General features: G+C 43.8%; 2 protein-coding genes across 2 annotated transcripts; both read right to left on the bottom strand.

The window, feature by feature from the left end:
- Nucleotides 1-2,678: 2,678 nt before the first annotated feature.
- On the bottom strand, nucleotides 2,679-9,919 carry LOC143834476 (vomeronasal type-2 receptor 26-like). Its single transcript, XM_077331302.1, has 5 exons — nucleotides 9,716-9,919; nucleotides 7,553-8,365; nucleotides 5,666-5,893; nucleotides 4,077-4,203; nucleotides 2,679-3,589 (listed from the first exon to the last, which is right to left on the bottom strand). Exons 1-5 carry the CDS (start codon nucleotides 9,917-9,919, stop codon nucleotides 2,679-2,681), a joined length of 2,283 nt encoding a protein of 760 aa, XP_077187417.1.
- A 6,064-nt stretch (nucleotides 9,920-15,983) lies between these two features.
- On the bottom strand, nucleotides 15,984-27,266 carry LOC143834475 (vomeronasal type-2 receptor 26-like). The gene is made up of 5 exons (XM_077331301.1): nucleotides 27,063-27,266; nucleotides 22,593-23,405; nucleotides 20,691-20,918; nucleotides 17,388-17,514; nucleotides 15,984-16,894 (listed from the first exon to the last, which is right to left on the bottom strand). Exons 1-5 carry the CDS (start codon nucleotides 27,264-27,266, stop codon nucleotides 15,984-15,986), a joined length of 2,283 nt encoding a protein of 760 aa, XP_077187416.1.

Here is a 27,266-nt window from a genome sequence, read left to right as displayed (position 1 = left end):
TCCTGTCTGTTGTCTCCAGTGTTGAATAAGAACAAGGACTAAGAATAAGAAGACCTGGCAAAAAACTAGGGAACCCCTAGTTCTATGGCATCAAGAAGAACGGGAACCCAACAGTACAATGCTAATGCTTTGCACAAGCTCGCTAGTTAATGTTGTTATATGTTAGGTGCGAAGTTGTGTCCGACCCATCGCGACCCCATGGACAATGATCCTCCAGGCCTTCCTGTCCTCCACCATTCCCCGGAGTCCATTTAAGTTCACACCGACTGCTTCAGTGACTCCATCCAGCCACCTCATTCTCTGTCGTCCCCTTCTTCTTTTGCCCTCGATCGCTCCCAGCATTAGGCTCTTCTCCAGGGAGTCCTTCCTTCTCATGAGGTGGCCAAAGTATTTGAGTTTCATCTTCAGGATCTGGCCTTCTAAGGAGCAGGCAGGGCTGATCTCCTCTAGGACCGACCCGTTTGTTCGCCTTGCAGTCCAAGGGACTCGCAAGACTCTTCTCCAGCACCAGAGTTCAAAAGCCTCAATTCTTTGACGCTTGGCCTTCCTTTAATTAATACAGCTCCTTTAAAAAAAAAAAAGAGCAATGGGGAGGGACGTCTATTTAACAGTAAGTGTTTGCTTTTCCTGCTCTCATTTCTACCCAGTTAGTGTGATAGGCACACAAGAGCACCCAGCAGGGCTTCTTCAACACAAGGGAAGGTTCCTGAAGACAGCCCCTTGAAATGCCCTTATCTGTTTAAGAACTATTAACATCCAGTGGCTTAGCAAGGGACCTCCACTTGAATATAGAAATTGGTTTACCCCCCTGGTGATTCAAAAATGATGCAAAAACATATTTTATATATAGCTGTATGTTTTTCTAGAACATTAGTGTGTTCTTAATATTGAACTCTGAGGAACACCCGTATACGTCAAAATGGATTAGGTCTTTGGAGATGGTAAAGGTAAAGGTATCCCCTGTGCAAGCACCGAGTCATGTCTGACCCTTGGGGTGACGCCCTCCAGCGTTTTCTTGGCAGACTCAATACGGGGTGGTTTGCCAGTGCCTTCCCCACTTTGGAGATTAAAGGTAAAGGTATCCCCTGTGCAAGCACCGAGTCATGTCTGACCCTTGGGGTGACGCCCTCCAGCATTTTCATGGCAGACTCAATACGGGGTGGTTTGCCAGTGCCTTCCCCAGTCATTACCATTTCACCCCCCAGCAAGCTGGGTACTCATTTTACCAACCTCAGAAGGATGGAAGGCTGAGTCAACCTTGAGCTGGCTGCTGGGATCGAACTCCCAGCCTCATGGGCAGAGCTTTCAGACGGCTGCCTTACCACTCTGCGCCACAAGAGGCTCATACTTTGGAGATTAGGACATAACTAATATATGTGTGACATGTAACACATCCTGCTGTTTTATTGTTTTTATACTTTGATATATTTAAACTTCATGAATAAAATTCAAATGAAATATGATTATATTCCACAAAGTAGCAGCTTTCTCAGCCTTCTCAGGTTCTCAGATGTACTTGGTCTAACAGCAGTTTAGCAAAGCAAAGTTCCAAACACGGGATTCATAATTGTAGGGAGAAAGATCACTAACATTACAAAGCAAGCTCTATATGTACTCCAAGTCAGAGGCTATCTTTTTGTTTCACCATGAGTTGTTCCTTTGTATTGAGCTGAGGCCTCAGAAGAAGAATGTAGCATTTGGGAAGGAAGATGCATCCCAGTAAGCCCAAACTGGAGGCCAAGATGGAGAAGACCTGCACGGCAACCATGTATTTCCCCTTCGTGCTCAGGTAGGTGGGCACAAAGGACACCCAAACACTGCAGAACACCAACATGCTGAAGGTGATCAGCTTGGCCTCATTGAAGGCCCCAGGCAGCTTCCTGGCTAGGAAGGCCACCGTGAAGCAGATGGCGGCCAGAAAGCCCATGTAGCCAAGGGCTACATGGGCTTTCTGAATTAGCCGCAGAGATTCCTGTTCTGAATGTTTGAAGGATTGAAGTAATAGGTTGTTCAGTTGTTCAGACCATTTAAGAAGAAGAAGAAGAAGAAGAAGAAGAAGAAGAAGAAGAAGAAGAAGAAGAAGAAGAAGAAGAGTTGGTACTTATATGCCGCTTTTCTCTACCCAAAGGAGTCTCAAAGCGGCTTACAATCGCCTTCCCTTTCCTCTCCCCACAACAGACCCCCCGTGAGGTGGGTGAGGCTGAGAGAGCCCTGATATCACTGCCCGGTCAGAACAGTTTTATCAGAGCCATGGCGAGCCCAAGGTCACCCAGCTGGTTGCATGTGGGGGAGCGCAGAATCGGACCCGGCATGCCAGATTAGAAGTCCGCACTCCTAACCACTACACCAAACTGGCTCTCAGTCTCCTGAAACCAGGAATAGTATCTTCTGTGAAACCTGGTACTCATTACAGTAAGATACTATCACTACTACACAACAAGAGTCTCAGAGGACAACGATCACATATATATATATTTGAGTTCCATAAATAAAATTCAAATGAAATATGTTTTTATTATATAAAGTAGCAGTTTTCTTAACCTTCTCAGGTTTTTAGATATACTTGGCCTAAAAGCAGTTTAGGAGAAGTAAATTACCCAGCATGCTACATGGAATTCATAATTGTACCGAGTTATAGATTACTAACATTATAAAGCATGCACTGTGAGTACTCCAAGTCAGAGGCCATCTTCATGTTTCGCCATGAGTTGTTCCTTTGTATTCAGATGGGGCCTCAGTAGAATAATGTAGCATTTGGGAAGAAAGATGCATCCCAGTAAGCCCAAACTGGAGGCCAAGATGGAGAAGACCTGCACGGCAACCATGTATTTCCCCTTCGTGCTCAGGTAGGTGGGCACAAAGGACACCCAAACACTGCAGAACACCAACATGCTGAAGGTGATCAGCTTGGCCTCATTGAAGGCCCCAGGCAGCTTCCTGGCCAGGAAGGCCACCGTGAAGCAGATGGCGGCCAGAAAGCCCATGTAGCCAAGGGCAGCATAGAACATGGCTACGGACCCTTCGTTACATTGCAGTACGATCTCCCCAGGCTGGGAGTGCATGTCAGAATCTGGGAAGGGGGGAGAGACGCCCAGCCAGAGAGTGCAGATGCCCACTTGAATACCAGAACAGGAAAAGACAATGAAATTGGCCAATCTCTTCCCCAGCCATTTCCTCATCCTGCTCCCAGGCTTTGAGGCCATGAAGGCCACCACCACAGTGACAGTTTTGGCCAGCACAGAAGAGACGGCAACTGAGAAGATGATGCTGAAGACAGTTTGTCGGACAAGGCAGGTCACCTTGTGAGGCTGACCAATGAAGAGAAAAGAGATCAAAAACGAAAGCAGGAGGGAGATGAGGAGAATGTAGGAGAGATCTCGATTGTTGGCTTTGACTACTGGCGTTTCTAAGTATTTAATGAAGATTCCCAAAACAAAACTCGTAGCTAGGATGAAGAAAAGAGTGAGAACATTTAGGAGGATCCCCAAAGGTTCCTTGTAGTTTAGGAAGGTGATATGTTTGGGAACACATTGATCTTGGATCTTGTTTGGATATTGAACTTCGGGACACCTAAGACAGTCTGTTGAGTCTGAAAAGAACATATTACCTTCAGTATCACCATATCTACCATCGTCATCATCATCATCATCATTATTATTATTTGATTCATTTCCCGCCACTGTTTAAACAGGCTCACCATGAGAATATATTCACAATTGTACACTTTTGCCAGAAAAGCAGCACCAGCCAGAGATGAGGGGAAAGTCCAGTAACAACCTTGCCTAATAAGGATGGAGTTGGGAGACTTTCTGATTGGGATCCTTCATTGCTCCACAAACAAATTCAGCCATTGACAATACTGCAGGAGTAGTCCACCGACTCTGGACAAGGAATGTCAAGCACAGTATGGAAAATGCTCGCAAAGTGATCTGAACATCAGACTTGGCATGAGGCACATGGTACATGATCCATAATCCGTATTGGGTGCCAAGTAATCCAAAGGGGACAGGCTGTGGTGGAATTATTTTCCCCATTGTTCCTCTTCCCTAAAATTTGAACTGGGGAATGTGACTTACCTTCCTGAGTGGAGATTGTCCCTTCGACACATGGAGAACAAGTGTAGCAGCAGAGAGGTTCTCCTTCCTTAATCAACTTAGCGTATCCAGGTTGACAACTTGGAGTGCACCTGGACTGAGGCAGGGTCTAGGCAGAAGGACAAGGAGCATCAAGTAGAATACATTAGAAGTTTCTTTTGTGTGTCTGTGAGCTTTCTCTATAGCAGGGGTAGTAAAACTGCGGCCCTCCAGATGTCCATGGACTACAATTCCCAGGCAGGGGCTCCCTTTTTCGATTTTTCGATTTTCCCTTTTTCGATTTTATCATCAAGTGAACCAGGCCTTCATTCTGGACAGGAGAGCTGTTTTTAATACCCTGCTTTTCTCTACCAGGAGTCTTAAAGAAGTTTACAATTGCCTTCCCTTCTTCTTTCAGCTACAGGCATGCTATGAAGTAGTTGAGGCTGAGAGAGATTTGACAGGACTGTCCTGTGAGAACTGCACTATCAAAGCTATGATGAGGCCAAGGTCACCCATCTGGCTGCATGTAGGGAGCAGAGAATCAAACCAGACTCACCAGATTAGAAGCCATCACTCTAAAATACTACCCCAAGCTGACTCACTTTTCAGCTTGTTGTAGCCCACTGTCATGTAATTTTCAGCTTACATTTTTGTAAAAAAATAGTTTGGCCAATAGAGAACATAACTGAGGAATAAAAGGGCCTTATGAGGCCCAGATGTTGAATGGCTTGTAGAGGCTGATTCATCGTTCCAGTCCAATGCCTTTTGGAGCCACATTAATAAGCCACGCCCCTAATTGCTCTAAACTGGTGCTCCCTGGGCCACCCAAGTATTTGGCATTGAACACTGAAGGGACAGTATTTCCAGGGAAAGATATGTGGGCCTGACAGTGCCTGGATGGGAAACCTGCACAGAAGTTGAATTCAATGACCTGCAAGATGAAGACCTTCGAAATCCAAGACTATATGATTCTCTTGATGATACCCTGAATAGTGATAATAAAGACAATGGGATCCTCAGAAACTTTCATTAGAGATGGCTCAGGCTCGGTGTACTTGGCTGTGACCATTAGAAAGTGCCCCTTTGGGATGTGGATGTGGCGGCTGTTGGCCATAACCCTGACTGGACCCTTAGACCACCATTAACGGTGAATGTTGTTGGCAGCCCATTGCCACACCTTTCTCTCATCATACTCCTCTCTACCAGAGAGCCAGTTTGGTGTAGTGGTTAGGAGTGCAGACTTCTAATCTGGCATGCCAGGTTCGATTCTGCACTCCCCCACATGCAACCAGCTGGGTGACCTTGGGCTCGCCACGGCACTGATAAAACTGTTCTGACCGAGCAGTGATATCAGCGCTCTCTCAGCCTCACCCACCCCACAGGGTGTCTGTTGTGGGGAGAGGAATGGGAAGGCGACTGTAAGCCGCTTTGAGCCTCCTTCGGCATATAAGAACCAACTCTTCTTCTTCTTCTTCTTCTACCGCTCTTGTTCTGTGCATTCTTAGGCTGTAAAATGATTAAACAGGTATAGAACTTGAAAGGTTAAAGAGTTTTTATGAGGTATAAAGTGAAATATGTTCTCCCCCCACCTCATTAAACCATTCGGGCCACACAACGATGTCTTGATCGATGGTAAACTTGATGTCTTCCGCACCACGTCTCTCCACACTCCCAACTTTCACCCTCTTGATGGACCGATTGGACGTTGCCACCCAGTTCACGATATCGAAATCCACTGCCATGTCCCCGTTCTCATCAAAATAGACTCCTTCAGTGGCATTATTGTAAGACAGGAAGTTTTTCAGGAAAGGATGAAGCTAGGAGAACATGCAAAACAGCCGCACTTAGAAACACAGGAAGCCATATCGGTCTCTGCAGCCTTGCATATTTGTGGCATTCTCTTCTGCTTCGGCATCATTGCCAATGGCCTCCAGACTCAGAAATTTCTATCAGACACTGACGATAGATCCAAGGCCTCTCTTCTGAGTCTACTTTTCCTGCTTCAGCATTTTGACAGACTACAAATACAATACTCTTCCAATTACCCCAATTCCAATTCTGCACCAGCATTTTGTAACGTTAGTTTCATCAGACATGTAAGGTTGGTTTTGCCCTATGGAGGGAATTGTTTAAAAAAGTGGAAACCTGAGCCCAGTAGAGGAAGTGAAGGAACTGGGATGTGACTTTAAGATCCCCTGGAATTATAGCTCATCTTCAGATGAAAGAACGTTTCCCCTGGGGAAAATGGCTGCTTTGGAGGGTGGACTCCATAGCATTATGCTCCACCAACGTCCTTCCCCATCTCAATTCCCACCCACACCCTATTTTACCCCATATACCTGCAATGATTATGAATTTTGAAATGTGTATCTTTTAGATTATCCATTTCATATTTTTGTTCCTCTGAAACTCCCAATTTGGTGCCATCCACAAATTTAAAGAGGATTCCCTCCACCAGGTCATCCAGATCTAAAAATACCAGATCCATTACAAAACCCGGTGGCACCCCACTGCTCACCTTCCTCCAATCTCATGAAATACCATGACCAACCACACTTTGGGTGCAGTCTTCTATCCAATTTCTCTCCATCTAACCATCCAAAACTCCAGTTTACCGTCCTCTAGTTTACTCATCTGAACACAATGGAGAACCTTGTCAAATGCCATACTGAAATTCTAATGAATAACATCAACTGGGTTTCCATGATGTAATAAACCTGTCACTCAATGAAAGAAGGAAACAGATTGGTCTGGCACGACTTGCTCCAGACAAATCCGTGCAGACTTTCCTGGATCCAGAAATTATCCTCCAGATGTTTCCACATTATCCCCTTTAAAATCTACTCCATTATCTTTCCTGCAATTGAGGTCAGAGTCACTGGCCTGTACTTTTGTGGTTCGCCTCCAGTTTTAGAAGCCTGGGATAACATTGGCTCTCCTCCATTCTGTGTACTGTTCTAATTTAGTTAATAAACAAGGAATATATAATTATGTGTTGTATATAGAAAATGAATGGAGTAGAACCTGGGGTAGAACCAATGAAATTGTTTTTTTTAAATGAATTTGCATTTTAATATATTCTAAATCATCTAGGAATCTTTTCAGTATAAAGCTGGTCTAGGAATAACCTAAGAGCATTTGACCACAGGGTCAGTTGTCTTCTGAAACACACCTACACAAAACGTGGTGGACCTCCGCACATTAACTGTATTTTAAAGGGAATGGACCGATTGAGTGTAGGGTATGAGGCACAACAGTGGAAGGGGGCTTCCAGCTTCAGAGGCTGAATTCCTCTGATTATCACAGGCTGCAAAACAGTCAACAGCTAAGGGCTGAGGTCAATGGGCCCTTCTAGCCATCTTCATGGGGGCATCAGACAGGCCACTGTTGGAAAGATTAGATGGGACATGGAAGTGTATTACTCTGATGCTGTGTAATTACTCAGGTTTCCCCTTGTTTTTAGAGAAAACTATTACCTGCCATGGCTGCAGTTTCTGAAGTCCCTTCCATCTTCCTTTCAACGTCCAATGGGATCTGGTTGAGCAGGCGGCATTCAAGGCTTGAGCCACCACCTGGATGGAGTTGTAAATGCTGTAGCTGTCCTGAGACAGGATCATTTCAAGCACATCCTCGGATGGGGCCTCCAGTTCCTCTTTCTCTCTGCATCTCTTCCAGTGTTTCACAGATAACCCAGGATTTGAATCAAAACAGTGAAATGCTCCCACTCCAATATTATTGACAGTCAAGAGGAAGGAATCGAAATTGTCATAGTTAGTGTTCACGTTTGCCTGGGTCAAAAAGGAAAAAGCACCATGAATGTGGTGGGTCTCAAGCATCCTCAAAAAGACCCTCAAGTTGATATCGTGCAAATCTGTCATAATCCAAACTTTCCCCACAAGGGAGTTTTCTGCTTTTTCAACTTGTTTAATCAATGTCCCAAGAACCATGATAGAGTAGACATCTCCATGGTAAACAAATACATTACATTTTCTTTGCACAAAAATGGATTTTGTCACGGAAGATAACCTCTGCATACCAAATGAATGTGCTGGGACGCGGAATGTGAGGGCAATGCAAATCCCACTCCCAATGACCACGGGGGTCATAGTTCTCAGGAATCTTTCCCCTTGGGCATTATCCCGAGTCAGGAGACCGATCCAGGTCCATCGGAAATGCAGGAGCATCTTGACAATCCCCATAAAATACACATCTTGTTTTGGAGCCATCCGGTACACGAAAGGCAAGTGAGGCTCATCTTTGAGCACATGATTATCCACACTGTAGCTGATCTAGTCAGGAAAGGGAGAGATTGGCGACTGATAGAGTGTCTCTAAGAGAAACTGATATAGTTGTTGGTGTAGAAGCATTCCTACACATCCTTATTAGTTCAGTCCCTCCACGTGGGGATTACAACCACATGAAAGGACTGAATGGTTATGGAGCACACCCAAGAGGACCACTGCAGAGGAGCCATTTCTGATCAACCTCCCTGCTGAGTCCAAGTTTTGGGGGAATGAAATGGCAATTCACAGACTGTTTAGCTCCATGGACTATATAAGTTATTTCCAAGTCTCCACACATGCTTCTCATGAGGGAATGGGAGGAACGCTTACCAGAGGTGTTCTCTCTCTGCTGTTTTCTTCCCAGCTTGGTCGTTTCTTTTTTTTTTTAAGTGAAGGAGATGCTGGATACCGTTTTTTTTTTTTAAATTAAAGGCAATCTAAGGAGCCCTGCTTGTCTTCCCTTGGAAACAAAAACTAAGAAAAAGAAGAAGAAAGCCTGACATGGAGGCTTTAACCACAATGTGTGTTCAGTGAAGACTCTTGCTTGGGAGCCATAATTTTGTAGATTAAAGCCTAGCTGAGGTTGTACTTCTCCCCTGCAAAGGAGGGTTTTTTTGCACTTGAAAAACCTTTCTCTACCCTTCCGCACACTGTTTTGTGTGTGTGTGTGTTTTTTTTACTTTTGAAATGTTCATGTTTTTAACTTTTGACCATTTTCTTACTTTTGAAAAAGTTTAAAAAAATTCCTGGAAGGGGAAAAACAAATCTTAAACTCCTAAAGTTGCAGTCTCAAGGCAAACACCTGACTCATTCGGCCACCTTAGCCGTGCTGAAGTTGATTGCCTGTGGTCCTCTTCACAAGGTTGACTGAGGAGTCAGTTTTGAAAAGAAGGAATTAAAATGCGCCTTACAATATTTTTTGAAAGAAAGAGTTGAGCATCCACCTTGACTTGAAAAAAGAAATTGCTAAGATGGGAAGGTTAAGGCAGGATTACAGAGCCCTGGTGAGCACCCCCACTCCCCCTCCATGCACAGCAAGTGGAGATTTGAGGCACGGGTGGCTTGTCTTTATTTCTTCTGACATCAACATTTATCATGTTACTTCAGGTGGCCGATAGAGCATGAATCATAGAATCATAGAATCACAGAATCATAGAATCATAGAGTTGGAAGTGGCCATGCAGGCCATCTAGTCCAACCCCCTGCTCAATGCAGGATCAGACCAAAGCATCCTAAAGCATCCAAGAAAAGTTGACCACACACCCTTCTAAGTCCATAGCACCTCGTGAAGTTAGAATACCACTGTACTTCAATTGGCAGTGTTGGATTCAGCCCCTTTCCCCCTTGGACCCATACCTGAGCCACTTTATAGTTGCTTAAGATGGTGGAAATCTCCTTGGAGGTTTCAGAATTGGCCCCTTCAAGAACGGCCAAGAGCTTGTTCTGTCCGCAGCTGTAGTTTGGAACAGTCTTCTGTCCCCCAGAGAGCAGGTCTATCACCGCATCCGAAGTCACTCTTGCATTTAAATAGTTCTCATAGATGTTGTACCCCAGAGACATGTTGAGTAAGAGATTTGAATTTTTATAGATTTTCTCAAAGGCAAACATGAAGGGCAGCAGTTCCAGATACTTCATTGGACCTAACCTGCAACATAATAAGTTTATTCATATTTCTCCTGGTATTCAGAGATCCCATGCTAAAATATGGCTTCTTTTCTAGAAGGGCAGGGGTGGCCAAACTGTGGCTCTCCATATATCCATGGACTGCAATTCCCATGAGCCCCTACCAGCATGCACTAGTAGTGTCCCTTACAGACAATTGAAGTCTCTGGGCCCTTCCCTCATAAGTAACACCATGTTCCTCATATTCAGAGCATGAAGTGGAACAGCTGATCCTAAGACAGGAGTGTTGGGAGGGGTGTGGTCTTTTGGCTCTTAATCGGATAGGAGGCCTCCGGTCAGTCCTGTTGCCAGAGAGAAGAGCACAGCCTTTGACGAATGAAGACATTATAACAATGTTCCTTGAAAGTTCATGATCTAATGGGGGGGTGGCATTTTTGCAAGGCAGTCTATCTGTTCTACCATGTGCTATATTTAAACGGCCGTCTGGGGTAATACATATGCCTTGAAAATACGTAATTTAAGAAATAATTAAACTGATTGCCATTTCTGAAGCTTGCAATAGTAGTAGTAGTATTCTTTATTACGGTCATAGACCAGCAAAGTCAAAACAATTTCACAGTTACATAAATAATATGGCTAAAACACAGTTTTACTCATAAAATAGCATTATGTTAAACACTTAGATTGAAGCTTGCAATAGCATTAGAAAAGAAGAAGAGTTCATTATTTACACCCCACTTTTCACTCCCCGTAAACTATATCATTTTTCTGTAAAGGTAAAGGTAAAGGTATCCCCTGTGCAAGCACCGAGTCATGTCTGACCCTTGGGGTGACGCCCTCTAGCGTTTTCATGGCAGACTCAATACGGGGTGGTTTGCCAGTGCCTTCCCCAGTCATGACCGTTTACCCCCCAGCAAGCTGGGTCCTCATTTTACCGACCTCGGAAGGATGGAAGGCTGAGTCAACCTTGAGCCGGCTGCAGGGATTGAACTCCCAGCCTTATGGGCAAAGCATTCAGACGGCTGCCTTACCACTCTGCGCCACAAGAGGCTCTTATTTTTCTGTAGGTACAACCATTTCTTGCTGCTATCTATCACACTGTTCATCTGTCTACTGCAGTCCTTCTCTGAATACCAATTGCTGGGGGACCCCAATAGGGAAACGCCTTGGACCTCTAGAGTTTGCTTTTAGGTCTTCCAGAGCTTCTAGGTGGTTTCCTTGAGCACCGTTTCCCTGTCCTTCCCTGGCTCTGTTTTATCACTGAAGTACCAATAAGGGCTGAAAGCCAAGCTCAGCCTATGCAATGGGGGTGGGTGGGGGTTGGTCAGCCTGGGACAGTAAGAAATGCGTTAATGCACTGGTCATAAGGATGAACTTTAAAAATGAACATTGTTAAATTGCGCATTTAATTTGACAATAGGTATGCTCATGCTTAATGGACAACAGTCTGGATTGGCATTTTGTAATTACACGTCTCCTGAAAGTTTGCTTGCAGATCCAGACAAAAGCTTTATATAGATTAATGCTTTATCATATTTAACAGTGGAGAACGAGCTCTCCACCGGCACCTTGGGAGTCGTTCAGAGAAGCATCTAGGTTCCCTTTAGGCTCATACCTTTGCAAATATCCCCCACAAGACAACACAGAAATATGAGGACATAAGAGCAGAGAAACAGTGCGAGAAACCATCAGGCAAAAGAGGGATACAGTTTTCCCAGGGTGGATCCCAGAACACAGGGACTGTCCATGGACCATTGAGTGTAAAACCAGAATCAGGTTGAGCAGCACGACATCCATAGAAATGGGATTACTTACGCATTTAAACGTATCCTGGGTGGCCTTGAAAACACAAATGGTGAAAGCAGAGACATTGATGTAGAAGTGATTCCACCAATGGCCACGTCACCCAGCCTGTAATAATTCAGTGGGTAGCTTCTTTCAGTGATCACATTGAATGGACATTTTGCCTTCAGAACCCCGCAGGAGAGATGGGGAAGCAGATCAGAAAGCAGCAAGAACATTAGAGGCAGCCTGTGTATGCCTGCTAAAGCCATGTCTCCTGTGACTGATGTCAACCTCATACCCCACTGAGCAGAAGAAGCACAACCCTCTTCTGTCAGGCCAAGATGCAGAGACAACTACCAGTCTATATGTAGCCCTCTGATGGCTTCTGATCCAGCAGGCTGACTCTGAATTATGTGTCAGTCTTGTCACACTCCTGTCCAGTCTTCAGGAGATCTTTGTGCAGCAGCCTTTTCAAGCTCAGTTCAAGAAGTGGCTGCGTGTTGTTCTTCGCTCTGGTGGTTCAATTGTTGTCTCCAAAGATGAGGCTTGGAGAAATCCCCGGAGTATTAGGAAGAGGAAATTACCATGATTTTCTTCATTACCAGGCAAAGCTCAACACTCTGCGCCTCCATGCGCAGGAGAAACAACATGTTTTTGAGTCCCGTCACTGTGGTTGTCCAGTATTCAATAGGTCACATCTGTGGGTCAAATCTGGCCCATTGACTATGGATCAAATCAAACATGGGCTAATCCTGCATTGAGCAGGGGGTTGGACTAGATGGCCTGTATGGCCCCTTCCAACTCTATGATTCTATGATGGAGCAAATGGATCGATATGCAACATGGATGAAAGCTGTTCCATTGGTATGGAATATGGAATATGCATCAAAGCGGATCCATTAGTATTTATATGGAAGCGTGCACAAGTTGTACTTAAGGAATCGGATTGATCTGCAACTGGGGCTTCTACTAATCAGGGAAGAAGTCAGACAGGAGGAGAGTTGATTCGTTTGAACTCTGGTGCAGGCGAAGGCTTTTGCAGATTCCATGGACAGCAACAGTCACAAACAAGGAAATGCTAGAGCGCATACTGCATGATATAATCACAAGACTCTGACGTGCTTATTTTGGCCATATCATGCGATCTGGCCCAATGTTAAAAGCTGTGTTGCTAAGACTCCTCAGTGGTAAAAGGAAACCCAGCCAACAAAAACCACTGTGGCAACATACAATCAGAATGGACTCTGGCCATAGCATCAAACAGCCACAAGAAGTGGTACAAAGACAGGGAGACAGCTGAGCCACAGGACTGTGAAAAGTCAGGGCCATTCCGCATGACTTTAATGCAGCAGAAGTCCTACCTATGGTCAACGCTGCTAATTCAAGGTTCCGCATGACGTCGCACACAATCTGCAACGCTCCTGCATCACTCCTGCAAAAAGCACTTCGTTGTAGCGCTTTTCAGGAAATCGGGAAAAGTGGATTCCCCCTGAGAAAACCGCTACACTTCTGCGCACAAGCTGCAACACATCAGTGAAAGGCATGTGCGTTTTCAATGTAGCGGTAGAAAGAAAGTCCCTCCCCCACTCTCGCCGCCGAACTTCCAGTCAAGCGATCGCCATTTTTTCCCCTTAGATGGGGAAAGCAACGAACGAGCGAGGCTTCTCAGAGGCTTCTCCGGCTAAAGACCCTCCACAGAAGTGATTAAAAGTTAAACAAAGCTCCCTACTGCAAGTGTCTTTAACGTTCCCAAGCACAACACAGCCCCCTGTTCGACACTGCCCATAATTTCAGCCACAAATCTCGCTCACGGGGAGGGGGTTAACTGGAGGAGCCTGTAAACGATGAAGCGCCAGCTCCTACGCCTGCGGGAAAGGTCTTTCTGATACATTGAAGGAACGAATCTGCGTTGCTACAGGTGTTTTCAGGTTTTTAAAAAAGAGTTCTTAAAGGGAAACACGAACACAACAGTTAATTGGCTGTTAAGGAGCGGAAGGAAGCATGGAAAAATATCGCCTCCCCTATTGCGATTTCGGCGAGACCGGAAACTTGTGCGTTACGAGAACAGCGCTAGTGGGAGAGCCTTTTCTCGCTAGAAACGGCTGTGTGCGTTACCGCGATCTGCCGCTTTTGCCTGCAGCGTTTTTCAATAGTGCACAGATTTAGCCACATGGCCCTTTGTGCGGAATGGCCCTCAGTCACGGCTGAATGGCTGAAATCATCATCAAGCCCACTGTAGGAGAGATCCTCTTTCAGCTCTTCAAAATCCCATTTTGTTTTCCATATCCTGGACACCTGGGTATCATTTGGAGACTCAGTCACTACCCTGCTCATTGGGAATGAACCAACAGGCACGTCCTGCTGATCAAAAAGGACAAGTACACTTCCTGATTCAGTGTCAAAGAGCAGTGATGGAAGGTTGTGTCAAAGGCAGACAGACTCACAACAAGGCTTCTGGTTTAATAGAAAGCTTTAATTGGAAGTAGTTCTGATCACTCTAACATCTGAAAAGACTGTTCGATATTGGGAAAGCAAGCAGTTATCAATACAATTCTCCTGCCCAAACGGTCCCCAGTTCCAAGGGAGGAATATTCCCCCACACACACCAGGTGCCATCCTGGGCTTCCTGCCAGACCGTCTCTGGCTCCGCGGCCTTGGTCAAATTGGCGCCTCTCTTTGTGGATAAGATGTTTACAGGGGTACTTGCAACAGAGCATCACAGCAGGGGAGAATGCAGTGTGAAAAAGCTCAGGGTCATCAAAGGAGGGTAGAGGTTCAAAGAGTTGCTACAGAGTCATAAAGCATAAGATGGAACACACACACACAAAAATTGAGTCTCTCTGGTCAGCCTGAAGCAACCATGGCAGAGAGCAGGGGACTGATCCTGACAGGTTGATGCCTCATTCAACGTTCAAGCACTTATATTGGTTAGGTAGGGATCAGCTACTGTACTTCATTGGGAGGAACAGCCTTTCTGACTTGTGAATAATATTCCGTCTTGTCTTCTGAGGCATCTGGGTATCAACGGGTGGCCAAGTCTTTGCTGGTCTCTCCTGGCTCTCCCAGTCTTTTCTCCTCCGTCTGGCGCACCCACTGACACCACCTGACCTCTCTGGCAGGAATTGCTGACTAAGAGGACTGGGCTGTCCATTTCCCTGCTATGCTTTCTTCTTCTATTGGCTGCCTTGGGTCAGCACCTCCTGCTTCCCAGAGTCCTCTGTGTGACAGTTTGTTTTTCCTGCAGTTTGCTCTCATTTCTACCTAGTTAGTGTGGATCTAGAATCATAGAATCATAGAATCATAGAATCATAGAGTTGGAAGGGGCCATACAGGCCATTGAGTCCAACCCCCAGCTCAACGCAGGATCAGCCCTAAGCATCCTAAAGCATCCAAGAAAAGTGTGTATCCAACCTTTGCTTGAAGACTGCCAGTGAGGGGGAGCTCACCACCTCCTTAGGCAGCCTATTCCACTGCTGAACTACTCTGACTGTGAACATTTTTTCCCTGATATCTAGCCTATATCATTGTACTTTTAGTTGTACTTGTAGATATATTATTATAGGTATAGATGAACAGAGGTATTATAAAGGCAGATTTACTTGATCTAATAGCAGTTTAGCAAAGCAAAGTTCCAAATGCCCTATGCCCCCCGCAAGGCTCTGCGAGTGAGAATCTTCTGGTCGTTCCCGGCCCTAGGGAAGCACGCCTAGCCTCGACCAGGGCCAGGTCTTTTTCGGTCCTGGCCCCCACCTGGTGGAATGAGCTCCCGGGAGAGCTGCGGGCCCTGCGGGACCCTTCAACATTCCGCAGGGCCTGCAAGACGGAGCTCTTCCGCCAGGTCTATGGTTGAGGCTGGGGCTGCAGTGGTACATCGACTGGTCTCCCCCCGGGCTTCTTCTTGGATACCGTTGACCTCCTTCTCCTCCACCCCCTCTTTTTATAGGAAGGGGGTAGGAAGTGGATCTTATTATTGTGCCGCCATGCTGTGACATTTTAAAGTCTTTTAATGGGAGTTTTAATGGGGTTTTAAGACACTGTAACCCGCCACGAGCCATTTGGAAGCGGCGGGAAATAAATCGAAATAATAATAATGATAATGATAATAATAACAACAACAACAATAATAATAACAACAATAATAAATAGGGAACACGGGATTCATAATTGTAGGGAGAAAGATCACTAGCATTACAAAGCATGCTCTATATGTACTCCTTCAGATCCCATCTTCATATTTCGCCATGAGTTGTTCCTTTGTATTCAGATGAGGCCTCAGTAGAATAATGTAGCATTTGGGAAGAAAGATGCATCCCAGTAAGCCCAAACTGGAGGCCAAGATGGAGAAGACCTGCACGGCAACCATGTATTTCCCCTTCGTGCTCAGGTAGGTGGGCACAAAGGACACCCAAACACTGCAGAACACCAACATGCTGAAGGTGATCAGCTTGGCCTCATTGAAGGCCCCAGGCAGCTTCCTGGCCAGGAAGGCCACCGTGAAGCAGATGGCGGCCAGAAAGCCCATGTAGCCAAGGGCAGCATAGAACATGACGACAGACCCTTCGTTACATTGCAGTACGATCTCTCCGGGCTGGGAGTGCATGTCAGAATCTGGGAAGGGGGGAGAGACGCCCAGCCAGAGAGTGCAGATGCCCACTTGAATACCGGAACAGGAAAAGACAATGAAATTGGCCAATCTCTTCCCCAGCCATTTCCTCATCCTGCTCCCAGGCTTTGAGGCCATGAAGGCCACCACCACAGTGACAGTTTTGGCCAACACAGAAGAGACGGCAACTGAGAAGATGATGCTGAAGACAGTTTGTCTGAGAAGGCAGGTCACCTTGTGAGGCTGACCAATGAAGAGAAAAGAGGACAAAAAGGAAAGCAGGAGGGAGATGAGGAGAACATAGGAGAGGTCCCGATTGTTGGCTTTGACTACCGGCGTTTCTAAGTATTTAATGAAGATTCCCAAAACAAAACCCGTAGCTAGGGTACAGAAAAGAGTGAGAACATTTAGGAGGATCCCCAATGGTTCCTTGTAGTTTAGGAAGGCAATATGCTTGGGAACACATTGATCTCGGATCTTGTTTGGATATTGAACTTCGGGACACCTAAGACAGTCTGTTGAGTCTGAAAACAACATATCAGTATCAGTATCACCATATCTGCCATCATCATCATCATCATCATCATCATCATTATTATTATTTGATTCATTTCCCGCCACTGTTTAAACAGGGTCACCATGAGAATATATTCACAATTGAACACGTTTCCCAGAAAAGCAGCACCAGACAGAGATGAGGGGAAAGTCCAGTGACAAGCTTGCCTAATAAGGATGGAGTTGGGAGACTTTCTGATTGGGATCCTCCATTGCTCCACAAACAAATTCAGCCTCTGATAATACTGCAGGAGCAGCCCACCAACTCTGGACAAGGAATGTCAAGCACAGTATGGAAAATGCTGGCAAAGTGATCTGAACATCAGACTTGGCATGAGGCACATGGTACATGATCCATAATCCGTATTGGGTGCCAAGTAATCCAAAGGGGACAGGCTGTGGTGGAATTATTTTCCCCACTCTTCCTCTTCCCTAAAATTTGAACTGGGGAATGTGACTTACCTTCCTGAGTAGAGATTGTCCCTTCGACACATGGAGAACAATCGTAGCAGCAGAGGGGTTCTCCTTCCTTAATCAACTTAGCGTATCCAGGTTGACAACTTGGAGTGCACCTGGACTGAGGCAGGGTCTAGGCAGAAGGACAAGGAGCATCAAGTAGAATACATTAGAAGTTTCTTTTGTGTGTCTGTGAGCTTTCTCTATAGCAGGGTTAGTCGAACTGCAGCCCTCCAGATGTCCATGGACTACAATTCCCAGGCAGGGGGTCCTGGGAATTGTAGTCCATGGACATCTGGAGGGCCGCAGTTTGACTACCCCTGCTCTATAGAAACCACTCACTAGGATCTCAATTCCCTTTTTCGATTTTATCATCAAGTGAACCAGGCCTTCATTCTGGACAGAAGAGTTGTTGTTAATACCCTGCTTTTCTCTGCCAGGAGTCTTAAAGAAGTTTACAATTGCCTTCCCTTCTTTCAGCTACAGGCATGCTATGAAGTAGGTGAGGCTGAGAGAGATTTGACAGGACTGTCCTGTGAGAACTGCACTATCAAAGCTATGATGAGGCCAAGGTCACCCATCTGGCTGCATGTAGGGAGCAGAGAATCAAACCAGACTCACCATATTAGAAGCCACCAGGGCGGAGATATGGCACTTGGATAGCTCGAATACTTCGAGCTCCTGTTCCACTGAGGGTCAATCGTTGCTGTGATTGACAGAATCGGGTTTTGGGTACACTAACCCACCCACAATCTTCTCAGGAATTCCTTGTGAATCTCTGGGGCCTCTCTGTTCCGCAGGGAAATTAATATCCCACTGGAACGTAAGCTCAGTGTGCACAGGGTCCAGAAAGTGCCGTCCGCCATTTTAAAATCTTTTTCTCTTCTTTCAACTCTGCAATCTACAAAGCTCTTATTTCAATCTACAAAGCTAATTGGATACTTCCCTGAAAGACCTTCAACTCATCACAACTCTGGAGTGAAAACATCTGGCAGACATCAGATCGATCCTATAAACAGTGAGTGGGGTTTCCCCCGGCACCCTCTCCCCTGGAATAAACTCTCGGTGTGGAAAGCTGTTTTCTTTAATTTAAGCAAGCTAGAGTGACAGGAAGATAAGCGAATCTACTTTGATCCTCTACTACGATTTAACTGAGGGGAGGACATCTGCTAGATTCCAAGACATCAATCAACGCACAGAGATGCTTTTCCGCTTCTTCGTCTCAACTTTTCCCCCCGTTTCTGACTCTGCTTGAAGCCACCTTGATATGAGGCAGGCTAATTCTCTTTTCTAAGTAGAAGAAGGACTTAAATTAACTCAAACTAATAAGTAAAAGCTATTAATGCATTTGTTTTGGTTTTCGGAGATAAGAGATAAGAGCCATGGGTGGAAAGATCTCGCGAGAACTCTGTTCCAGTACGAGACATTGCTTTAATATCAAAAAAGACTGTTGCTTTCGTTAGGACTCTGTAGGACCTCTACTGGTTATTTGCAAAATTGCAAATATATTTCGGAGACAACATATGCAAAATTGCCTAAGACTAACAAAACTCTAAGCCTGGAATATGTCTATGCTAAAAAAATGTGCTCATCTATTAGAGATACAAACCCAAGACCTGAAAGAATTTACAGATGGCTTGCTTAAAAATATGCTCATGGAATTTAAAGGCATTAAGGGAGAAGTCTCTAACAGGAATGATGAACTAATAATAGTGGCTGATGATAGCTCTAAACAAGATGGAAAATTACCAGCAGAAGAGAAATCTGAAACTATGGAGATGGAAAAGGGGATGTCGGAGCCTTGTAGCCCAGATAAGGACTCCCTACCTAAGAAGACATACAGCCACTCCAAAGCAACAGTACACAAGAACCAATCAAAAGATATATGGATCTGCAGTGAAAGCAATCGATTGAAAGGAGCTTCTTGGAAAAAAATCTGTACTGATATTGGAGTCCAGGAGGTACAACTGTTTCAAGATTTACCGATGTATACTCCGAGGGAAAAACTACAACTGCATTTTCTCAGCCAAAGGCCAACTGGACAGAACATAAGTCAATGGGAGCAACAAGACGCAACAAGCCTCGATAGGAGACCCCCTTAAAAAGCTTGGGGAACGGAAATGTGACACAGTGGTTGAAATTCTTTTCCTTTTTCCCCTCCTTTCCGTAGCTATATAGGCAATATAACTAGTTAAGAAGTTAATCTGGGGTCTAAGATCTTCTAAGTAAGCTGAATTTGTATTATTAAATTTAATTTCGTAGTGTCTACCAGCCCAAAATTAAAGCCTAACTAAAAGGAGACACTTAATGGAATGGGTTTATATTATCATGTAAGTGTGGGGTGTTTGATTTCCTATGTTAGCTGAATTTGAATTATCTAATATATCTCTGTAGTGACTTTCAGCCTAAACTTCAAGCATAATTAAAAGGAGGTACCTAAATGAGGAGGTGTAAATGTAACTAACAAAGAATTTATTCTACTAACTAATGAAGACTCCATTTTATCATTTTTGGTATTAATAATGTACACTTATATAACTTAATAACCTTAACAACCCATATATATATATATTTGTTTCTTTTCTTTCCGTACAACTAAGTAGGCTTGTATTTTTTTCCTTTTTTCTTTTCCCTAGTGGAAATGTGGAGGGCTTTAAGACCACGTTAAGTAACAAAGTAGACTCCTCTTTTTAAATGTGGTGCAAACGTGAAAAAGTCTATAAGCTTTGGGTAAAAGTCCATAATATTGTAGCCAGTCTTATAATCTTAAATGAAGAGAAGAGGGTTTTCAAGAACAATGGGGCCCTTATCTGATTTACCTAAGAAAATCAGTTAAAAGGGGATTGAAACGGGGTATCAAGTGTATTAAACGAAGAGTATAATCTTTTCTTTTTTCTGTAGCAATAATGTAGACTACTTGCATTGGATTATCTTTTAATATTATAAAAGGGGATTGAAATGGGGAACTAAATGTATTAAATGAAGAGCGTAACCTTTTTTCTTTTTTTTTGTACTAACAATGTAGATTGCCTGTATTTCACTATCTTTCATTAGAGATGGCTCAGGCTCGGTGTACTTGGCAGTGACCATTAGAAAGTGCCCCTTTGGGATGTGGATGTGGCGGCTGTTGGCCATAACCCTGACTGGACCCTTAGACCACCATTAACGGTGAATGTTGTTGACAGCCCATTGCCACGCCTTTCTCTCATCATACTCCTCTCTACCTCTCTGTATCATATTCCTCTCTATAGAACTTGAAAGGTTAAAGAGTTTTTATGAGGTATAAAGTGAAATAAGTTCTCCCCCCACCTCATTAAACCATTCGGGCCACACAACGATGTCTTGATCGATGGTAAACTTGATCTCTTCCGCACCACGTCTCTCCACGCTCCCAACTTTCACCCTCTTGACGGACCGATTGGACGTTGCCACCCAGTTCACAATATCGAAATCCACTGCCATGTCCCCGTTCTCATCAAAATAGACTCCTTCAGTGGCATTATTGTAAGACTGGAAGTTTTTCAGGAAAGGATGAAGCTAGGAGAACATGCAAAACAGCCGCACTTAGAAACACAGGAAGCCATATCGGTCTCTGCAGCCTTGCATAGTTGTTGCATTCTCTTCTGCTTCGGCATCATTGCCAATGGCCTCCAGACTCAGAAATTTCTATCAGACACTGACGATAGATCCGAGGCCTCTCTTCTGAGTCTACTTTTCCTGCTTCAGCATTTTGACAGACTACAAATACAATACTCTTCCAATTACCCTGCAACAATTCTGCACCAGCATTTTGTAAAGTTAGTTTCATCAAACTGTAAGGTTGGTTTTGCCCTATGGAGGGAATTGTTTAAAAAAGTGGAGACCTGAGCCCAGTAGAGGAAGTGAAGGAACTGGGATGTGACCTTAAGATCCCCTGGAATTATAGCTCATCTTCAGATGAAAGAACGTTTCCCCTGGGGAAAATGGCTGCTTTGGAGGGTGGACTCCATAGCATTATGCTCCACCAACGTCCTTCCCCACCTCAATTCCCACCCACACCCTATTCTACCCCATATATCTGCAATGATTATGAATTTTGAAATGTGTATCTTTTAGATTATCCATTTCATATTTTTGTTCCTCTGAAACTCCCAATTTGGTGCCATCCACAAATTTAAAGAGGATTCCCTCCACCAGATCATCTAGATCTTAGATTAAAAATACCAGATCCATTACAAAACCCTGTAGCACCCCACTGCTCACCTTCCTCCAATCTCATGAAATACCATGAACAACCACACTTTGGGTGCGGTCTTCTATCCAGTTTCTATCCATCTAACCATCCGAAACTCCAGTTTACTGTCCTCTAGTTTACTCATCTGAACACAATGGAGAACCTTGTCAAATGCCATACTGAAATTCAGATGAATAACATCAACTGGGTTTCCATGATGTAATAAACCTGTCACTCAATGAAAGAAGGAAACAGATTGGTCTGGCACGACTTGCTCCAGACAAATCCGTGCAGACTTTCCTGGATCCAGAAATTATCCTTCAGATGTTTCCACATTATCCCCTTTAAAATCTACTCCATTATCTTTCCTGCAATTGAGGTCAGAGTCACTGGCCTGTACTTTTGTGGTTCGCCTCCAGTTTTAGAAGACTGGGATAACATTGGCTCTCCTCCATTCTGTGTACTGTTCTAATTTAGTTAATAAACAAGGAATATATAATTATGTGTTGTATATAGAAAATGAATGGAGTACAACCTGGGGTCCACCAATGAAATTGTTTTTTTTTAATGAATTTGCATTTTAATATATTATAAATCATCTGGGAATCTTTTCAGTATAAAGCTGGTCTAGGAATAACCTAAGAGCATTTGACCACAGGGTCAGTTGTCTTCTGGAACACACCTACACAAAACGTGGTGGACCTCTGCACATTAACTGTATTTCAAAGGGAATGGACAGATTGATGGAGGAGAAGACAGTAGGGTATGAGGCACAACAGTGGAAGGGGACTTCCAGCTTCAAAGGCTGAATTCCTCTGATTATCACAGGCTGCGAAACAGTCAACAGCTGAGGGCTGAGGTCAATGGGCCCTTCTAGCCATCTTCATGGGGGCATCAGACAGGCTACTGTTGGAAAGATTAGATGGGACATGGAAGTGTATTACTCTGATGCTGTGTAACTACTCAGGTTTCCCCTTGTTTTTAGAGAAAGCTATTACCTGCCATGGCTGCAGCTTCTGAAGTCCCTTCCATCTTCCTTTTAACGTCCAATGGGATCTGGTTGAGCAGGCGGCATTCAAGGCTTGAGCCACCACCTGGATGGAGTTGTAAATGCTATAGCTGTCCTGAGACAGGATCATTTCAAGCACATCCTCGGATGGGGCCTCCAGTTCCTCTTTCTCGCTGCATCTCTTCCAGTGTTTCACAGATAACCCAGGATTTGAATCAAAACAGTGAAATGCTCGCACTCCAATATTACTGACAGTAAAGAGGAAGGAATCAAAATTGTCATAGTTAGTGTACCCATTTGCCTGGGTCAAAAAGGAAAAAGCACCATGAATGTGATGGGTCTCAAGCACCCTCAAAAAGACCCTCAAGTTGATATCGTGCAAATCTGTCGTAATCCAAACTTTCCCCACAAGGGAGTTTTCTGTTTCTTCATCTTGTTTAATCAACATCCCAAGAACCATGATAGAGTGGACGTCTCCATGGTAAACAAATACATTACATTTTCTTTGCACATCAATGGATTTTGTCATGGTAGATAACCTCTGCATACCAAAAAAATGTGCTGGGATGCGTAATGTGAAGGCAATGCAAATCCCACTCCCAATGACCACAGGGGTCATTGTTCTCAGGAATCTTTCCCCTTGGGCATTATCCCGAGTCACAAGTCCGATCCAGGTCCATCGGAAATGCAGGAGCATCTTAGTAATCCCCATGAAATATACCTCTTGGTTTGGGGCCATCCGGTACACAAAAGGCGACTGAGGCTCATCTTTGAGCATGAGATTATCCACACTGTAGCTGATCTAGTTGAGAAAGGGAGAAATTGGTGACTGATTACCTCTAAGAGAAACTGATGCAGTTGTTGACATAGAAGCATTCATCAGTGTCCTTCTTAGTTCAGACCCTCCATGTGGGGATTACAACCATGTGAAGAGACTGAATGTTTATGGAGCACACCCAGGAGGTCCACTGCAGAGGAGCCATTTCTGATCAACCTCCATGCTGGGTCCAGGTTTTGGGGGAATGAACTGGCAATTTACAGACTGTTTAATTCCAACAACATGCTTCACATGAGGGAATGGGAGAAACGCTTACCAGAGGTGTCCTCTCTCTGCTGTTTCCTTTCCAGCTTGGTCGTTTCTTTTTTTTAAAGTGAAGGAGATGCTGGATTCCATTTTTTTTAAATCAATCTAAGGAGCCCTCCAGGAGGTATGGCTTAAGATGGCGTCCTGAGGGGATTACAGAGCAATCTCTCTGAAGCCTGACAGGGGTTAATTGCAGAAGCAATTAGCAGAAAAGAGGAGGGGTACGCAAACCCCACCTCACCTTTCTACCCAGGAAGCTCTAGGGAATTCTTGGGGCCATCTCCAATCCTTTAGGGTGTATATCTCCCTGGATTATAGGCTGTCAACGTTTCGGGCCAAGAGGACACCGGCCATATTCTGGACTTTTCTTTCCTTTCTTTCTTTCAAGAATCTACTTTGACCCTCTACTACGATTTACTGCAAACGAATGCTGTGAACTGAGGGGAGGACATCTGCTAAATTCCAAGATATCAATACATCAATGAACGCACAGAGATGCAAGTATTTCTCCGTTTCTCCGTTTCTCCTTTTCCCCCCGTTTCTGACTCTGCTTGAAGCCACCTTGATATGAGGCAGGCTAATTCTCTTTTCTAAGTAGAAGAAGGACTTAAATGAACTCAAACTAATTAGTAATAGCTCTTACTGCATTTGTTTTAGTTTTCGGAGATAAGAGATAAGAGCCGTGGGTGGGAAGATCTCGCGAGAATTCTGTTCCAGTATGAGACATTGCTTTACTGACTTCAATACGTCACTTGGCAGCGTCAATACGTCGGAGATCAAAATAGACTGTTGCTTTCGTTAGGACTCTGTAGGATCTCTACTGGTTATTTGCAAAATTGCCTAAGACTAACAAATTTTCAAGTCTAAAACATGTCTATGCTAAAAAAAATTGCTCATCTAATAGAGAAACAAACTCAAGATCTGAAAGCATTTACAGATGGCTTGCTTAAAAATATGCTCAAGGAGATCAAAGGCGGCAAGGAAGAAGTCTCTAACAGGAATGATGAATCAATAACAGTGGCTGATGACAGCTCTAAACAAGGTGGAAAATTACCAGCAGAAGAGAAATCTGAAACTATGGAGATGGAAAAGGGGATGTCGGAGCCTTGTAGCTCAGATAAGGACACCCTACCTAAGAAGATATACAGCCACTCCAAAGCAACAGTACACAAGAACCAATCAAAAGATATATGGATCTGCTGTGAAAGTAATCGATTTAAAGGAGCTTCTTGGAAAAAAAACTGTACTGATATTGGAGCCCAGGAGGTACAACTGCTTCAAGATTCACCGATGTATACTTCGAGGGAAAGACTACAACTGCACTTTCTAAGCCAAAGGCCAACTGGACAGAACATAAGTCAATGGGAACAACAAGATACAACAAGCCTCGATATGAGACCCCCTTAAGAAGTCTGGGGAACAGAAATGAGAAACAGTGGTTGAAATTCTTTTCCTCCTTTTCCTTTTTTCTGTAGCCACATAGGCAATATAACTAGTTAAGAAGTTAATTTGGGGTCTAAGATCTTCTAAGTAAGCTGAATCTGTATTATTAAATCTAACTTCGTAGTGTCTCCCAGCCCAAAATTAAACCTTAACTAAAAGGAGACACCTAATGGAATGGGTTTAAGAATAACAGATGAAGACTATACTTTACTGTTCATTGTAAGTCTATACTATCATGTAAGTGTGGGGTCTTAGATTTCCTATGTTAGCTGAATTTGAATTATTTAACATATCTCTGTAGTGACTCTCAGCTTAAACTTAAAGCATAACTAAAAAGAGGCACCTAATTGAGGAGATGTAAATGTAACTAACGAAGACTTTATTTTACTATTATTTTACTATTTTTGTATTAACAGCTTATATTTATATAACTTATACTTATCTAACAACTCATATATTTTTCCTCTGTACAACTAAGTAACTAATGAAGACTCTATTTTACCATTTTTTGTATTAATAACTTACACTTATATAACTTAACAACCTTAACCTATATATATATATTTTTTTTTTCTTTCCGTACAACTAAGTAGGCTTTTTTTTTTCTTTTCCCTAGTGGAAATGTGGATGGCTCTAAGACTGCGTTAAGTATAAATTGTTTATGACTGCTAAAATTGTTAAAAACTATGCAAACAAATGTTGAAACGATGGTAACAAAGTAGGCTTCTCTTTTTAAATGTGGTGGAAACGTGAAAAAGTTTATAAAAAGTTTATAAGCTTTGGGTAAAAGTCCATAATATTGTAGCCATGTGGAGTCTTATACTCTTAAATGAACAGAAGAGTCTTTTCAAGAACAATGGGGCCCTTATCTGATTTACCTAAGAAAATAAGTTAAAAGGGGATTGAAACGGGCTATCAAGTGTATCAAACGAAGAGCATAATCTTTTTCTTTCTGTATCAATAATGTAGATTACTTGCATTGTACTATCTTTAATCTTGGAAAATAAAATAAAAAACTTTGAATTAAAAAAAAAAAAATCTAAGGAGCCCTCCTTGTCTTCCTTTGGAAACAGAAACTAAGGGGGAAAAGCAGAAAGCCTGGCGTGGAGGCTTTAACCACAATGTGTGTTCAGTGAAGACTCTTGCTTGGGAACCACAATTTTGTAGATTCAAGCCTAGCTGAGGTTGACCTTCTCCCCTGCAAAGGAGGGTTTTTTTGCACTTGAAAAACCTTTCTCTACCCTTCCGCACGCTGTTGTGTGTGTGTGTGTTTTACTTTTGAAATGTTCATGTTTTTAACTTTTGATCATTTTCTTACTTTTGAAAAAGTAAAAAAAAACAAACTCTTGGAAGAGGAAAAACAAATCTTAAACTCCTAAAGTTGCAGTCTCAAAGCAAACACCTGACTCATTCGGCCACCTTAGCCATGCTGAAGTTGATTGCCTGTGGTCCTCTTCACAAGGTTGACTGATGAGTCAGTTTTGAAAAGAAGGAATTAAAATGCGCCTTACAATATTTTTTGAAAGAAAGAGTTGAGCATCCTCCTTGACTTGAAAAAAGAAATTGCTAAGATGGGAAGGTTAAGGCAGGATTACAGAGCCCTGGTGAGCATCCCCACTCCCCCTCCGTGCACAGCAAGTGGAGACTTGAGGCACGGATGGCTTGTCTATATTTCTTCTGACATCAACATTTATCATGTTACTTCAGGAGGCCGATAGAGCATGAATCATAGAATCATAGAGTTGGAAGGGGCCATGCAGGCCATCTAATCCAACCCCCTGCTCAATGCAGGATCAGACCAAAGCATCCTAAAGCATCCAAGAAAAGTTGACCACACACCCTTCTAAGACCATGGCACCTCGTGAAGTTAGAATACCACTGTACTTCAATTGGCAGTGTTGGATTCAGCCCCTTTCCCCCTTGGACCCATACCTGAGCCACTTTATAGTTGCTTAAGATGGTGGAAATCTCCTTGGAGGTTTCAGAATTGGCCCCTTCAAGAACGGCCAAGAGCTTGTTCTGTCCGCAGCTGTAGTTTGGAACAGTCTTCTGTCCCCCAGAGAGCAGGTCTATCACCGCATCCGAAGTCACTCTTGCATTTAAATAGTTCTCATAGATGTTGTACCCCAGAGACAT

Source organism: Paroedura picta, chromosome 3 (assembly GCF_049243985.1).
Source record: "Paroedura picta isolate Pp20150507F chromosome 3, Ppicta_v3.0, whole genome shotgun sequence".
NCBI classification, from domain to species: Eukaryota; Metazoa; Chordata; class Lepidosauria; order Squamata; family Gekkonidae; genus Paroedura; species Paroedura picta.
Note: the sequence above shows the minus strand (reverse complement) of the source record. Positions and strands in the feature narration are given on the sequence as shown.

Bases quoted from the DNA above. Each gene is read 5' to 3' on its own strand.
- LOC143834476 (XM_077331302.1), bottom strand. From the start codon at position 9,919: ATGTCTCTGGGGTACAACATCTATGAGAACTATTTAAATGCAAGAGTG. The intron at 8,366-9,715 runs GTATGGGTCCAA...TTTCCTGACTAG, and splicing joins GCAACTATAAAGTGGCTCAG to ATCAGCTACAGTGTGGATAA. The intron at 4,204-5,665 runs GTGGGGGGAGAA...CCTTCTGCCTAG, and splicing joins GGCCCGAATGGTTTAATGAG to ACCCTGCCTCAGTCCAGGTG.
- LOC143834475 (XM_077331301.1), bottom strand. From the start codon at position 27,266: ATGTCTCTGGGGTACAACATCTATGAGAACTATTTAAATGCAAGAGTG. The intron at 23,406-27,062 runs GTATGGGTCCAA...TTTCTCAACTAG, and splicing joins GCAACTATAAAGTGGCTCAG to ATCAGCTACAGTGTGGATAA. The intron at 16,895-17,387 runs GTAAGTCACATT...TGTTGTTTTCAG, and splicing joins GACAATCTCTACTCAGGAAG to ACTCAACAGACTGTCTTAGG.